General features: G+C 49.2%; 1 pseudogene and 1 gene segment (V, D, J or C); both read left to right on the top strand.

Moving 5' to 3' along the window:
• The first annotated feature begins 258 nt into the window (after nt 1–258).
• On the top strand, nt 259–9908 carry LOC149997140 (immunoglobulin lambda constant 7-like). The segment is given in 3 exon segments: nt 259–815; nt 7958–8049; nt 9456–9908. Coding segments are annotated over 3 exon segments (612 nt in total).
• Nucleotides 9909–15220: 5312 nt separating this feature from the next.
• LOC149997139 (ras-related protein Ral-A pseudogene) lies at nt 15221–16071 on the top strand (annotated as a pseudogene).
• The last annotated feature ends 767 nt before the right edge of the window (nt 16072–16838 follow it).

Below are 16838 nucleotides of genomic sequence, written 5' to 3'. Positions count from 1 at the left end.
ATAAAATTTATGAGGGTGTAAGATGTGTGTGTATGTGTGTGTGTGTGTGTGTGTGTGTGTGTGTGTGTGTCAGAGAGAAAGACAGAGAGATAGAGAGAGGAGATGATGAGGTGCTGGACATGGCACATTGAACCACCATTTTTATTATTATATTATAATCCCTGACTTGAATATTGGCTTCTTGCTAAACCAACACCTGTTTCCTCCCCTGTCACCACTACAGCCCCAGCCCTAGTCCCACATCGTTGAACTCAGGGGACTCCTAGCCCACGGGACGCTTGGCAGGAGCAGGCATACCCCACACAGGGCCCCAGGGGCAGTGCCAGGCTGGCAGCTGTGGTGGGGAGCAGTTGAACCCTGGATCCAGACCACAGCATGGCAGTTGGCAGATGCCCTGCTGGGAGAGACCCCCAGGAGTAAGGGCCAAGGCCCTGGAGAGGGCAGGGCACTGGGGGCGGGGACCAGAGGAGGCCCAGACAGATGACAGGGCCATGGCTCAAGTGTTTCGGGACAGTCACTACTAGTGAGAGGGATCAGGGGCACCTGCTCACCTAACCCCACCTTGAAAGCTTACGCCAGCAGGTCAGCCAGAGGTGCCTTTGATCCTGAGGGCAGATGAGGCCCAGGATAGGAGAGGTGGGCCCTGAGGCCCGCAGCGGCCAGAGCCCCAGCCTCAAGCAGTGTTGGCCCCTGATGCTGCTGGGCCTGGCCTCGGCTGCCCATGGCCTGCAACTCTCTAAGGTGGGACCTCAGAGCAGGCCTCCAAGCTCTGGAGCCTCGACAAGCAGCAGCAGCGATTGGAGCCTGTGGGAAAGGTAAGGGGCGGTGGGAGTCATGTGGGTGATGTGAGGGCCCCTGCAGCCTCAGCTGGGAGTGGGGGACAGAGGGTGGCAGTGAGAGCAAAAGGGGTGAGGAGGGAGAGTCAGTCAGAGGGCAGGGGTCTGGGCACACACTAACTTTATTTAAAGAGTTGTCATTTTGTCCAGTGTGGGTCTGTTTGCATTGATTTTTAATTTTTAGTATTGTATTAAAATATTACTTATCTTAATTACTGAATTTTTGGCACCCCTTAAATTTTGCACCCAACTCTAGTGCCTTACCCTAGCCCTCTGGGTGGGGCAGAAATTGAGGCAGGGGCAGGATGTCCCCATGGGGGGGCGGGTGCTGTTGTCCCAGGGTGGCCGGGCCTCCTTCTCTTAGCTGATGAGCCACGTCCTCACTCTTCCCCTTGCCAAGTAGGCGTCACTCCCTGGAACACGAGGGTGCAGGCTCTGGCTGATGAATCGCTGGTGTGTGGGGGACCTTCAATGGTGTCCTCAGCAGACCCTGAGCCAAGGATCCTCAGTAGGGCTGCTCCTGGAACTGGTCCCCCAGGAGTCTGGCCCATCCAGGATACAGACACCTCCTTGGGAAAGGCCCTGGGCAAGGGTTTTTGAGGGCCACGATCTGTCCCTCCTTGATGTGTGACCTCAGCCCCTCCTCTCTGTGTCTGGGAGGAGGTCCCTGGACAAAGCGCTGAGAATCTGGGACCACTTACGATAATTAGCGACATAACCACACATTCATCGTGGGCAGGAGCATTTCAGGGGCGGAACCTCCCTCTCAATGGCCCCACAAGTCAGGTACCACTGTCATCCCCAATTTACAGATGGGGGTAGAAGCTCAGAGAGGTGTGGCAACTTGCCCAAGTTCACACAGTTGGTGCAGACTCCAGGGCCCAAACTCAGTGGCCCCAACCATCCCCATCTCCAGCCCCTAAACTGGATGACAAGTCCACCTCTCTGGGCCTCAGTTTCCTCCTCTGCAGAGTAAGGGTTCCTAACTGGATACGGGCCTTGCAGCCTGGCACCCGCCCCAGCGATACTGGGGTTGCCATGCTGAAGGTCTGGAGTGGGATGAGTGATCCTCTGCTCACCAGCAGTCCAGCATGGAGGTGGGCCAGCACCTGTGGGTGTCAGGTCAGGACTGGCAACTTAGTGTCCTGCAGGGACTCCTGAGCAAAGGCAAGGCCCAGGAAAGCATGAGGAGAGCTGGAGACCCATCAGGGTCAGGCCTATGCTGAGGCTTAGATCCCAGGGGAACAAAATTTGGCCCCAACTCAAGGTTCACCCAGAGATGGGGCCAGAGGAAGTGACAACCACACGCAGCCTGATGCTTACAGAACAAAGGCACATACAGGGAAGGGACAAGGAGGCCCCTCTGAGGACGGGGTACAGACAGGGAGACCCACCTCAGAAAGCTGTCGGTGGTCCACAGGGCTGCCTGGGGACAAACGGGCCCTCTCATGACGGTCAGGGGCAGAGTGAATTTCTAGAACAAACAGCGCTTTGTATCAAGTTTCATAAAAATGTGCATTCCTTTTAATCAAATAGTTCCGCCTTTGGAAATTTATCTTGAGGAAATCATCAGACCTTCAACTAAATATTATACTTGTGTTCATGGGAAGACGTGGAGGCAACCTAAATGTCCAACAATAGGGAAGGTAAAATAAACTGTGGTATGTTAGGGAATATGAAAGTCATTCAATATTAATTTTTTAAAGATTTAAAACATTTCATTTTTAGAGAGAGGGGAAGGGACAGAGAGGGAGAGAAACATTGATCAGTTGCCTCTTGCACGCCTCCAACTGGGGACCTGGTCTATAGCCCAGGTACAAGCCCTGACTAGGAATTGAACCTGTAACCTTTCACTTTGTAGGAAGATGCCAAACCAACTGAGCCACACTGGTTAGGGCTGATGAAATTTTTTAAAAAGTATATTTTATTGATTATGTTATTACAGTAGTTTCCATTTTCCCCCCTTACTCCCCTCTGCCCAGTACCCCATTCCCTCCAGCAATCCCACCCCCCCTTAGTTCATGTCCATGGGTCGTGCATATAAGGTCTTTGGCTTCACCCTTTCCTATATTATTCTTATTTCCTTCACAAAATTTGGGAAGTTTTCCTCTATTATTTTTTCACATAAGTTTTCAATTTCTTGCTCTTCTTCTTCTCCTTCTGGCACCCCATGATTGGGATGTTGGTACATTTAAAGTTGTCCCAGAGGTTCCCAAGCCTCTCCTCATTTTTTCCAATTCTTGTTTCCTCATTCTGTACTGGTTGACTGTTTTTTTCTTTCTTATGTTCCAAGTCATTGATTTGAGCCCCGGGTTCCTCCTCTTCACTATTGGTTTTGTGTGGATTTTCCTTAGTTTCATTTATCATAGCCTTCACTTCTTCTCTTATGCATTTGCTGTACTCAAGCATATCTGCGAAGCCTGTGAGCATCTTTGTCACCAGTGTTTGGAATTCTGCGTCTGTTAGGTTGGCTAGCTCCTCATCTGTGATGTGTGCTATCTCCTTGTCACTTAGTTCTCCCACTGGAACCTTGATCCATTCCCCCTTTTGGGCCATACTTCTCTGTCTCCTCATCTTGACAGGCTCCTGTGTTTGTTTGCCTCTGTGTCTTAGATAGAGCTGTCGATCCTGTTACGTTGTAAGGGGCGGAGCCTTAAGGAGTCATCAGTACATGGCAACCTGTATCACCACGTTGTGGTGCTGTATGTGGGGGGAGGGGTCTGAGAGGGAACAATGCCACTTGCCCAGCACTCACCCCTTTTCCAGGCACCTCTCCCACTTCTGCACCAGACTGGCTCCCCTTTAGCTGCTGCCCTGGCCGTCGTTCCCAGAGTGGGTGGGTCTGAGGACGTTCTAGGACCGTGGGGGCCCTTTAAACAAGCAGACTCTGCTGAGACTGGCAGTTTCTTCCTCTGCCCCAACCCCCACTGGTCTGCACAGTCAGAAGCAATGAGGCTTGATTTTCCCGGTGCTGGGACCGTGAGCTGCATGGTCTGGTGAGGAGCTGGGAACGCTCCCCAGGTGTCCCTCCTGACTTTTTAAAACATGTGACTGTGCTTTCTGCTGACCTGCCACTGCCGCTGCTGCTGCTGCTGCCACCATCACACCACGTCCTCTCTGCCCCGACTCCGCCCCTCCCACCTGTCTGGATGAGTATTGCTTCTTTATATCTTTGTTTGTTGGACTTTCATGCAGTTTGATTTTCTGGAACTTCTGGTTATCTCTAGTTTTGAGGTAGTTGTATTCCTTCTTAGTTGTGGAGGGAGACGCAGCATATCTGTCTAGTCCTCCATCTTGGCCGGAAGTCCCTGACAAAGATTTTTTTAAAAACAGGCTCCAAATGTCATACTATTATTTTTTTTCTACTTTTATTTTAATTTACACAGTAAAATCTACTCTTTTTGGGTAGAAGTTGTATACATTTTAATGAACTCATAGTTGTGTAACTCCCACCACGCTGAGATACAGAACATTTCCACCACTGCCCAAAATTTCCCTGAGCCCCTTTGTAGTCAGTCCCTTTCTCTACCCAACAGTGGCCCCCACTGAGCTCTTTCTGACCGTGTGTTTTTGCCTTCTCCACAATATCGTATAAATGGAACCATGCAGTATATAACCTTTTTGTCAATTAAACTTTTTATTTTGAGATAATAGTAGGTTCACATGCAATAGTTATAAGTAATGACAGAGGGGGTTCTCATGTACACTTCACCCAGTTTTCCCTGATGGGGGTGACTTATAAAACTGTAGTCAAATATCGCAACCAGGATATTGACATTAATACATACTATGAAAGCACAAAATATTTCCTCACCACAAAGATCCTTCACTTCCTTTTTTTTTTTTTTTCAATCCTCACCAGAGTGTATGTCCATTGATTTTTAGAGAGAGGGGAAAGGAAAGAAAGATGGAGAGAAACATCATGTCCCAACTGGAGATCTAACCTGCAACCTAGGTATGTGCCCTGACCAGGGATTGAACCCAAAACATTTTGGTCCATGGGACAGTGCTCCAACCAACTGAGCCACCTGGCCAGGGCCCCTCACTTCTTTTTTTATAGCCACACTCTCTTTCCTCCCTACTAAGCCCATCCTGATCCCCTGGCAACTACTAGTTTGGTCTTTGTTTCTAATGTTGTCATTTCAAGACTGTTCTATAAATGGAATCATACAGTGTGTAACATTTTAGGACTCACTTTTTTCACTCAGCATTATATTATGGATGTTCTTTCAGACTTTGGGTGTGACGTAGTTTGTTCCTTTTTTATATTACAAGTAGGAACTTTTGAGGCTGACTTCTTTAGTTAAGTATAACGTCTTTGTGATTATTCAAATTATCCCATTTATCAATAGCTTCTTTCTCTTTATTGCTGAGTGCATTTTCATTTACGAATGTCACAGTTTGTTTAGCTGTTTGCCAACTGAGGGATGGTTAGGTTGTTTCCAGTTTTTCCAATGATGAATAAAGCTAGTATAAACATTTATATTCAAATTTTTGTTTGAATGTAAGTTTTTATTCTGCTTGGATAAATACCTAGGAGTAGGATTTGATTGAGCGTAGGGTAAACATAAGTTTGTAAAAAACTACCAAACAGGTTTCCAGAATGGCTCTACCTTTTACATTCCCTTAAAGCAATGTATTCCAGTTCCTCAGCATCCTCACCAGCACTTAGTTCAGTTTTTTTTAGAAATTGAGATAAAATTCATTTAACATAAAATTCACCATTTTAAAGTATATGACTCAGTGGCATTTAGTGCATTCACAACATGTGTGACTTTCCCCACTATCAAGGTCCGAATTAAATTAAACGCCCCAAAAGGAAACCCCAAAACAGTCTCTTTCCATTTCCTCCACCCCCACATCCTGGCAACCATAGAATTTGCTTTCTGTTTCTGTGGATTTGCCTCTCCTGGACATTTCATATAAATGGATCACACAATATACAGCCTTCTGTGTCTGGCTCATTTAACTTAGCACAATGTTTCCAAGGTTCAGTCATGTTGTAGCATGTTCGGTACTTCATTCTTTTTAAGGCCAGGTAATATCTTATCCATTCACAGTAGATAGGCATTAGAGTTATTTCCACCTTTGGTTTTATGTGATAGTACTGTTGTCAACATTCATGTACAAGTTTTTGTTTGAATACTTGTTTTTAATTATTTTCTATATGCCTAACTGTGGATTTTCTGGGTCATACGGTAACTCTAAGTTTAATATTTTGAGGACAATCAAGTTGTTTTGCACAGTGGCGGCGCCATTTTACAATCCTACCAGCAATGCACACGGTGACAATTCTCCACATCGTTTCCAACACTTGTCATTTTCCTTTTTTTCACCCCTCTGCCTGTGAAGTGGCACCTCAGCGGGATTTTGATTTGCATTTCCCTGGTGTTGAGCATCTTTTCATGTGCTTGTTTGGTCATTTTTATATCTTCTTTGGAGAAATGTCTGTTCAAGTCATCTGTCCATTTTTTAATTGGGTTATTATCTCTTCTGTTTCTAAGTTATACGATTTCTTTATACATTCTGGATATTAGACCCTTATCAGATATATGATCTGCAAATAATTTCTTCCATTCTGTGAGCTGTCTTTTCACTTCCTTGAAAGTACACTGATGCACAGAAGTTATGAATCTTGATGAAGCCAATGTATCTATTTTTCCTTTTATTGCTTGTACTTTTAGTGTCATATCTAAGAATCAGTTGCCTAATCTAAGGTCATAAAGATCTACACCTCTATTTTCTTCTAAGAGTTTTACAGTTTTAGCTCTTACATTTAGGTCTTTGATTGATTTTGAGATAATTTTGTATATAGTGTGAGGTCAAGGTCCAGCTTCTTTGGTATGTGGGTATCCAGTTGTTCCAGTACCATTTGTTGAAGAAACTATTACTGACCCCTCTAAATTTCCTTAGCCCCTTTGTCAGAAAATCAATTAATTGATAATAGATGTAAGCATTTCTTCTTGTCACTTAATTCTATTCCATTGAGCTATGTGTCTGTCCTCATGCCTGGAAATGAGCAGGGGGGGGCGCAGTGAAAGCACTAATGATTGCATGTGGCAAGATGAAGACAGAAAAAGAACCAGGTTGAGAGGAAGGCGGCCAGTCTCATTTGGATGTGGTGAGTTTGAGATTCCTGTTGGCCATCCAGCTGGAGATGGTCACTGGGCAATTTAGGCAGAGCCAAGGAGAAGGCTTGGTTGGAGCTAGAACAGGCTTAAGCTTCACCATGTAGGCAGTACAGTAGTGGGAATCCATGATACGAGAAGATGGCAAAGAAGGGGTCAGCTGCCATGTACGGGCTGTAGAGAAAGGGAAGTCAGAGGAGGAAGAGAGTGGGAGGTCTCAGATGTCAAGGGGAAAAAAGTCACTGAAAATAACAGCCAATTCTATGTTACACACAGCAAAAACATAAGGAACAGCAGGAACTGGGGAGGAAATCTCACACTTGACAGGGAAGAGGATCTTGTTGGCCTTAACTGAGAGGTTTTAGGGAGAGATGGAGATGAGAAGCGGGGGCCCTACCATGTCTCAGCACATGAAACAGTTACTGGCAGACACTTGCTTGGGAGTCATTGTTAAATGAATGGATGGATGACTGGAGGGAGGGATAAATGGATGAATGGACAGGAAGACAGTGGTCTAAGAGATCAGAGAAGGCTTTATAGAGAGAACTAAATTCCGTCTTGATGCGTGGAGACCAAGGGGGAGGGGATATCCACCGTGAGTCAAGAATGTCCCAGTGTCCATGGACCCAGGAAGGAAGCCACCTGGCTGCACAGTGGGAAATTGTGAGGAAGAAACCCTCAGGGACCCTCAGATGAGGCCAGGAGAGGTCAGGACTCATTCTGCCACAGCACACAGCCGCGTGAGGAGACACAGTACTCAGGGTCTCCAACAGCACTGAGGATCCGGTGGTGACCAGGACAGCCTCGGGGTCACACACTGGGTGGCTCCAAAGCATGGGTGGTGCCTGCCTTGGAAAGGGGGCCAGACACAGGGATACCTCTGGGTGTGAGCTCACACAGGGTTGCCCCGGCCTTTTGGGGCCTGGCTGCTCACTCACCTCACCCCAGGACGCAGTCCTGCCTGCTGCAGCCCTGCGCCCTCACGCCCAGCAGGTTCCCGTTCAAGTGCTGGCCCAGCGGGTTTTGGTCTGGGTCTCAGTCACCGTGGTATGTCTTCAGCATCGGGACCCAGCTCACCGTCCTAGGTAAGTGGCTTTTCCCGCCTTTTCCGTCGTAGTCCCTCATCGCTGCTCTCAGAAAAGTCACTCTTCTCTCTCTGCGGGCTGCTTTTCTCTGCCCTCCAGCCTTACAGACCAAACCCCACTTTCTCCATGGGGCCTGGGGAAGGCTACTTAGTCTTGGGGTAACCAGCAAGAAGGACCCAATGGTAGCAGGAGGCACCTGCAGAGTCTGACAGTTTGATGCAGTTGGGTCCTGAGGCCTGGGCTGGGGGCTTGGCCCAGGAATGGGGCTCCTTTCTCTCTTCCAGGACAGATGTCCACCAGGGGACCAGAGGCTGGTTCTGACTGTCTCTGGCTTTGAAGAGTCCAGAGCTCCTGGGGTCTGGGCTCAGGTCTCAATGCCCAGCCAAGCTGGGAGAGTGAAAAAGGAGGCTGGGGACAGGGCTGGGGCTGTGACGCCAACCTCCAGGGACACAGGCTCAGCCCCAGGGGAGTCCCATGGAGGGTGGAAAGTGGGGTCATGCTCACCCTAAGCTGAAGCTCTTGGGGCCTCTGCTGGGCCATAAGGACATGGGGACGCAAAGACACAGGCGAGACAGAATGAGGTGGTTAAAGCCTAGCCCTCCCAGGATGGTGGTCAGAAAGGAGCAGGTCCTATGGGGCAGAGACTCATCTGTCCCTGGAGCCCCATAACCCCTGTCCAAGGGTCAGCCAAGCACCTTCTTCAAAGGGTGCATTAGACTCAGATGACAAAGGGGGAGTGAATGAGGGGTGGCTCAGAGCTGCACAGCTGCCCCATGAAGTCAGGAGTCAGAGGAGCTGGGGTGGCCATGGGGCCACTCTATCCATCATCTAGGGGAGCAGAACCAAAAATGCAGCCAAGGTGAAGGGACCTGGGATCAGGGCACAAGGGACAGGGAGGCAGGCAGAGCCATGGGGAGCGCCCAGGCTTTGGCCCCAGCTTTCACATGGAGAGCTGAGGCCGGGCTGAGGCAAAGCCAGGTGCCAAGGGCAACAGGGGGCTCCAGGCCCCACTGTGTGCGGGGTGTAGGCGTGGAGCCTCTGCACACACCATCAGGCCCCGGGTCACAGAGATGGCCCTGGGCCCCAAAGGAATGAAGTGAGATGGGGGCCTGAAGCTGGACTCCGCACTCCGCGGGAGGACAACCTGCCCTGATTACACTCAGGGGAACTGAGGCTACAGGTGGAGGGGCTTGACCAGGTTACCTGGGAGAGGTGACTTGGAAGAGCTTCTGGGAGAGTGGGAGGCTGTCCGCTCCCCAGGGGCTAAGTGGAAGGGAGATAAAGAAGGAAGGAGGGTCCCTTGGGTGAACAGACATGGACACCATGAGACCAGTCACAAGGCTATAGATCAGTGGAGACTGTCCCAACACTCAGATTCTCCCTCTGCATCTCACACCACCCCACAGGTCAGCCCAAGTCCGCACCCTCAGTCACTCTGTTCCCACCCTCCCCTGTGGAGCTCAGCACCAACAAGGCCACACTGGTGTGCCTCATCAGTGACTTCTACCCCGGAGCTGTGACAGTGACCTGGAAGGCAAATGGCAGCCCCGTCACCCAGGGTGTGGAGACCACCAAGCCCTTGCAACAGAGCAATAACAAGTACGCAGCCAGCAGCTACCTGAGCGTGTTGCCCAGTGACTGGAAGTCTGGCAGCAGCTACAGCTGCCACGTCACGCATGAAGGGAGCACCGTGGAGAAGACAGTGGTCCCCTCAGAGTGTTCCTAGGTCCCTGAGCACCCCACCCTCAGGGGCTGGAGCCTGAGGACCTCGGGGAGGGTCTTCCCTCCCACCTCAGTCTTCCCTAGCCCTGCTTCCTGCACCCAATCAATTCTTAAAATGTTCTTGTGCCAATCAGAAATCATGTTCTCTGCTCATTTTTGTCTTGTCTCATATTCAATTGGTGACCTCTCCTGGTTCACAGGGTGGGATGGGAGACTCCTTGGTGCCCAGCAGGAAAGCTTCCTGGTGCACCTCCCAGGAAACCAGCCAGGACACAAGGAGTCTGGTCACCATTTAGTCCCTCTGCCCTCTCCTTCCCCGAGTTCTTCCACCAGCCCACTGTCCCTCTTTCCCGGTCAGCTGGCCATGGCTGGTGACCTCCAGATAAGCACCCCCTCCCTGCCCTGGTTGGGAACCCTTCTGTTCCTGGCCCTCACCCCTGGAACGCCCTGTCACTCTCTCAGGCTGGACCACCCATGGGGTCCAGGACTCTGCAGCAGAATCAGTTTTAAAGGCTCTTAAATCCGGGCTACCTCGGTTCCTCACCCAATGTCATGTTCAGAGGTATAAAAGGACTAGGAGGAAGACAGGAAGGAAACTGCCACACAAAACGCCTGCTGGGAGGCTAAGATACTTGACACAGATAAGATCTGAGCTCCCCAGGAACCAATGCAAAAAGGGAAACAGGTGCCTCATAATTTCCCTGAGATTAAACAAAGCCATTGCTGGAGGGAAACTGGTGTCTCAGGCATCTTGTACCACAGTTAAAAGTGGACATGAGTTTTCCCTAAGACCCTAGCATTGACGGAAATCGGGCTTTGACACACACACAGGTGACTGCCCAGCAGCCTCCGGACATGGCAATGACCATGAGCTGGCTAGAGCTGCCACTGCACAGGCAGCCCTCCATGTCACTGTCTTCTTCACCAGCAGGTCACCACTACTGCGGGAGGGGTGTTACATAGTAAAAGTCCTCTGATTTGCCTCAGGGTGGCCTTCACAGGCAAGTTCCCCCCCCTAGACCCAAGGTGGACCAACAAAAGCACACCATCTCGTACCCATCACACATCCAAGGCCACTCTACCCCTGTCTGAACCCCTTTGGGTGTCCTGGGGCCCCTGAGCTGCTTCCTAACCCAGGGCCTAGCTCTGCCACATTGGTGCAAAGGGAGGTAGGATATACTCAGGCGTGTGGCAGTATGTGGCATGGAAAGGCACCTGCCATCTTCCTGAGGGGCATTAATTATTGGAAACCATGTCCATCTGATTGTGGATGTCAGGGGAATAAAACAGGTCCCCTATGGGGACTTTGTGAGGCTGCGAGGTTCCCGGTGTCTCTCTGAGAATGCAGGGTGTCGCCTCAGCCCTCTATGCTGGGTCCCTGGGCTCAGGCTTCTTTATCACATTCTGGGGGATAGAAGGGGGTTGGGGCAGTGGCAGCCAGTCAGGCACATGTCAGTGCAGGTGGAGGCTGTGGAGGAACCACATTGAGGTTTTGGGTGAGCCTCTCCCTTGACTCCTTTGTAAGTTTCCTGTGGCTAATGTTAACATGTCATGGCAAAAAACAAGTGGCTCAAAACAACACACACTTATTTATTCTTTATAGGTCTGGAAATCAGAAGTCTGAAATGAGTCCTGCAGGCTAAAACCAAGGTGACAGCAGGGACACACTCCTGCATGCAAGGGGGGAATCAGTTCCCTGTCTTTATAGCGTCAAGAGCTGCCCTCTCCTCACTTTCCTTGGCCCGTGGCCCCTCCCTCCAACGTCAAAGCCTTTCACTCTTAGCATCATCACCTCTCTCTCCCTTTCTCTCTGCATCCCTTGTCACACCACCTTCTCCAACTCGGACCCTCCTGCCTCTCTCTTTCCCTTATAAAGACTCCTACGTGGGGCCTCCTAGATAGTCCAGGATACTCTCCTAATCTCAATGGCCTCATAGTTGCAAGATCCCTGTTGCCACATAAGGGAACAGGTTCTGGGGATTAGGATGGGGACAACACAGCTCTATGTCCCGGATTTCCTAGGGGTTTGGGAAACCTTCTGCCAGGTTCCTCTCCCTCCCTGCATCCTGCCTAGTCCCCAGTCTGGGCCACTTCTGGGACCAAGGTGCAGCCCTCTTTTCTCCCTGGTCCCCTGTGGCCCTTCTCCTCCTGGTGTCCTGGGGAAGAGACATTGATTTTAGCTTCAGCTTTGGGACATTTCTTCCTGCTGGCCTCAGTTAAATGCTCTCCTGGCCTTAGTTCTTTATCACCAAACTGCCCTTGGAGGAAGATCCAGTAATGACCCTGTCACAAACCTCAGACTATGGGTGGAGACACAGAAGCCCAGAGACCCTGAGTTACTTGCCCAAAGTTACAGCAGGGACTAAACCCGGGTTCCTCTTACCACCAGCTCCAGATCTGAGCTCCTGACCTCAGGTTCCCACTGCCCTCAGCGCCACCCTTCCCAGCGGGTCCTCCCTAATTAGTCCAGCTTCCTCCAAGCCCACCTGGACACTGGACACCCACCCTGGAAACCATGGCCTAAAGGGACAGAATTGTTAGGGCTCACAAGGAATGGAGAGGGACAGGGGTGTTGGGCCGGAGAGGCTGGCTTTCTCAGGCCCTTTCCCCTTCCCGTGGGTCAAAAATCAGTGTCAGGACACTCATGGGAGGGCTGAGAGAGGGCTGCCTCTGCCTGGGCCCTCCCCTCAGTCCGGGTTCTGTGAAGGCAGGGCCACCAGCGGGGCTCACTGTGCTCCACCACAAGAAGGGTCAGTCTCTGAAAAGAGACCTGCCCCACCCAATCCCAGGATAAAGTCAAGGCTAAGCCCCAAATACAAGGCTGTTCAGCATCTGCCCCTTCCCACCCCAGCTATGGTTTGTAGCCTCTGCCTCCCCCAATGCTGAAGAACTCACATCCCTAAAGGGCCATTCTGCCTTATGCCTCTGCACCTTTGCTCCTGCTGTTCCCCCTGCTGACATACCATTCCATGCTCCCCATTTGCCTCTCCGCGGCCATCAGGGCTCCTCCAAGAAAAAGAGCACATGAGGGCTGAGAGAAGCTACTCCAGGCATTCCCCACTCACTCCTGTCTCCTGCATCCCTGGGAGACTGTCAGGTGGCAGCTTCTCAGCACCACTGGTTAGGATGGAGAACAAGGCTTTGTGCCTCAGCCCCTAGGACACAGGTACAGCAGGAGCTAGGCTCCTCAGCCATGGAGTGTCCTGTCACCTGCCCCTTTGTTTTGCTGTTGCTGTCAGAGTCAGGGGAGCCAGCCCCTTGGCTGCTCTTTCTTTCTCTATGGAAGGTCATAAATTAGCTGGATCCAAAAGGGGCTCATTTCTGCCCAGTTCCAAGCTGATCCTAAATTTTATACGGAAATGGAAGAAACCCTGAATAGCCAAAAATGCCTTAAAAAAGAACAAATTTGGAGGACTCACACTTCTCAATTTCAAAACTTACTAAAAGCTATAGTAAACAAAATGGGGTAGTACTGGCATAAGGATAGATGACCTATGGATCAACGCAATAGACTTAAGGGTCCAGAAAAAAAAATTATAGTCAGTTGATTTTTTTTAAATCCTCACTTGAGGATATGTTTTTATTGATTTTAGAGAGGAAGGAAGAGAGACTGACTGTATGTGCCCCAGCTGGGGATCGAACCTGCAACCTAAGTACACGCCCACAGTCTACGGCCATACCACCCTCAACATGCCCGATCTCGTCTAAGTATGTGCCCACAGCCTTTTGGTGTACAGGATGATGCTCCACCCGAGTCACCTGGCTAGGGCTCAACTGATTTTTTAAACTTTTTTTTTTTTTTTTTTTGAGAGCAGTTTGGGTTTGCAGCAAAATTGAGAGGAATGTGCAGAGTTCCCACATGCCCCCTGCCAACGGACATGCACAGCCTCCCTAATATCAGTCTCCCTCAAGACTGGTGCACTTGCTACAATTGATGGATAGCATGCTGACACATCATTATCACCTAAAGTCCATGTTTTACATTAGGGTTCTCTCTTGGTGTTATATATTCAATGGTTCGGAGTTAGCCAAAGGACATGAAGGGGCTAATCCAGGAAGGAAAGATCTAGGCCTGGTACAGCTTTCTATCTCCAAGCCATGGTGGCAAAAAGGTTTGGGGTGCCTCCAGGGCCCCCAAACTCCAGGCCCAGGGGGTGGCAATAGGGTATAAATAAGCTATGTGGACACAGATGTCAGGTCAGTGCGAAGGAGAATGATTTTACTTGGTTTCTGAGTTCCTTTGAAATAGTTGATTCATCTTGGTCTTTTGTTTAAAAAAATAACAGCTCACTCTAAATAATGTAGAAAGTACAAAAAAATAAACAGGAGGGAAAATTCACCCCTCATACTCACTGCTAATTTTTAATGTACTTCTGTTTTAATTGTAAATTATAACCGTAAAAATGTATTCGTAAAGTTATTATTAAAAAGTAGTAACAATTCATTGCAGCACTGTTTACAATAGCTAAGTGCTGGAAACAACCTAAGTGCCCATCTGTAGATGAGTGGATCAAAAAACTGTGGTACATTTACACAATGGAATACTATGTAGCAGAAAGAAAGAAGGAACTCCTGCCATTTGCAACAACATGGATGGAACTAGAGAGAATTATGCTTAGTGAAATAAGCCAGGCAAAGAAAGAAAAATACCATATGATATCACCTAATACAGGAAACTAAAGAACAACACAAACAAAGGAACTAAATAGAACAAAGAGCAGAATAGCAGTCAATAGGGGGGAGGGGAGAGGGAGAGAAGGGGGATAAGTAAGGGAAGGGTTTAATTAAAGAGCCTGTATGAAAGACTCATGGACATGGACAACGGGGAGGGATATGATTGTGGGAGAGGGGGTGGGTTGGGTGGGGGAGAGAAATTGGGGGAAAAGGGGACAACTGTAATTGAAAAACCAAAATAAAAAAATTAAAAAAAAAAAAAAAGTAGTAACAAAATCACCATTATGACCACTTGAGGATCAGAACGTGGTCAGCACCTCAGGAGCCCCTGCGTTCATCTGCTTCATTTTTCCTTAGTTTTACCTCCCCTGTGCGTGTGCCCTTAAGCCACCTAATTCTCAGCCTTCCGCGTTTTGGAACGTCACATAGGTAGTTAGGCTACGCGTGTTTCCTTTCTCTCCACACAGCGTCTCTGATACCCATTCACGCTGACGGAGGGACACATCGTGCTGTGCTCGGGGCTGGCGGCCACACTGGGCGGGTGGGCCCAGGAGTGAGGGCCAGCATCGCCGCCCGGGGCTTGGAGTGAGGGTCTCTCCAGGGCTCTGTATTTGTGCAGCACATTGTTTGCCTGGTTTTCAAAGACGGAGAGAGCTTAAATATTTTTCTTGATTATGAGAAGAAATACTAACTTTCTTTTAAAATAAAACAGAAGGAACTCCCGTGAGCGGGGCGCCCCGAGTCTTCCATCTCCTTCGTCGCCCAGGGTCTGCTGCCGCCGCCTGTCGGACTCCCTGCGCCGCTCCCGGCGCGGACCGCTGGGGACAGGGACCGCGCACTCTCCTGCCCGAGCCGAGCTCAGCAAAGGCTTCCGGAGGCGCGCGGCGGCGGGCTGGTTTGCGGCGCAGATCCTTCCAGCCCTTGGTGGCAACTCTGTGATTCAAGATGGCCCCAAATAAGCCCAAAGGTCGGAAGAAACCCGTGGCCCTGTACAGAGTCTTCGTGGCGGGCAGCAGCGGTGGGAGCCGGGCCGCTCTGACTCTCCGCTTCCTGTTTGGGGAGTTCGTGGAGGACTTCGAGCCCACCAGAACGGCGAGCTATCGGAAGAACGTGGTGCTGGATGGGGAGGAAGTGCAGATCGATGTCGTGGATCCAATTGGGCAGGAGGATTACGCGGCAATTCAAGACAGCTACATACGGACCGGGGAAGGTTTCCTCTGTGTCTTCTCCGTTACAGAAATGGAGTCCTTTGCAGCCACAGCTCACCTCAGGGAGCTGATTTTAAAAGTTAAAGAAGATGACAATGTTCCAATTCTGTTGGTTGGTAACAAATCCGATTTAGAAGATGAAAGGCAGGTTTCTGTAGAAGAGGCGAAAGCCAGAGCTAATCAGTGGAATGTTAATTACATTGAAGCATCTGCTAAAACTCGTACTAACGTCGACGAGGTATTTTTTGATTTGATGAGGGAAATTCGAGCCAGAAAGATGGAAGACAGAAGAGAAAAGAATGGAAGAAAGAAGAGGAAAAGTGTAGTCAAGAAAATGATAGAAAGATGCTGCATTTAATAGTCAAAGCCCAAACTACGTTCTTATCTTGACCATACTAATAAATATAATTGATAAGCATTGCCATTGAAGGCTCAATTGACTGAAATTATTTTAACATTTTGAGAATTGTTATGTATCACTGAAAGCCTGAATTGGAACCGCACCGAAAGTCAAATTAACTGTTTTTCTTTTTTCATCCTCACCCAAGGATATATTTATTGATTTATATTTTTTTTAGAGAGAGAGAGAGAGGTAGGGAGAGAGAGAAACATCCACTGGCTGCCTCCCGTAAGCACAGCAACAACCAGGGATCAACCCGCAACCTTTTGGCATATGGGTCAGTGCTCCAGCCAACTGAGCCATTAATGTGGCTTCACCAAGAAGCAAAGTTTAACTTATTTCATAATGACCTAGATTGATCATGGTCACGAATGTAACATATGAGCCTGTGTTTTGAGTGCGGTCTTAAACTGTTAAGGAGGTGAGCTGGGGGTGGGGAATGGGAGAAAAGGCTGCTTCTTTTGGTTTATTACAAAGCTTAAATTTTATATCATTTTAAATGTCTTGGTCTTCTACTGCTTTGAAAATGACAACTGGACATGATAGTTAAACTGTACCCCTTTTTAAAACTATTACCATGAAAAATATAGAAGAAAAGTTCTTGGTCTGATTGTTGCATAGAGTTAAATTGAGAGCAGTTCATCTGTGAACCTGCATGAACTACCTGGTGATTAACTTAGAAAACCGGTGTCAGGTTGTACATGGGAAGGTTTGAATATGCCTTTAGAAACTCGGGTACATCATTCTGAGTGTGTCCTCACGGGCGCCATGACCCATTGCCCAGT

The sequence above is a fragment of the Furipterus horrens genome, unplaced genomic scaffold, assembly GCF_987537825.1.
Source record: "Furipterus horrens unplaced genomic scaffold, mFurHor1.1.pri manual_scaffold_11, whole genome shotgun sequence".
In the NCBI taxonomy this organism is placed as follows: Eukaryota; Metazoa; Chordata; class Mammalia; order Chiroptera; family Furipteridae; genus Furipterus; species Furipterus horrens.
The sequence above is the reverse complement of the archived record's forward strand: the minus strand, read 5'-3'. Positions and strand labels throughout refer to the sequence as shown.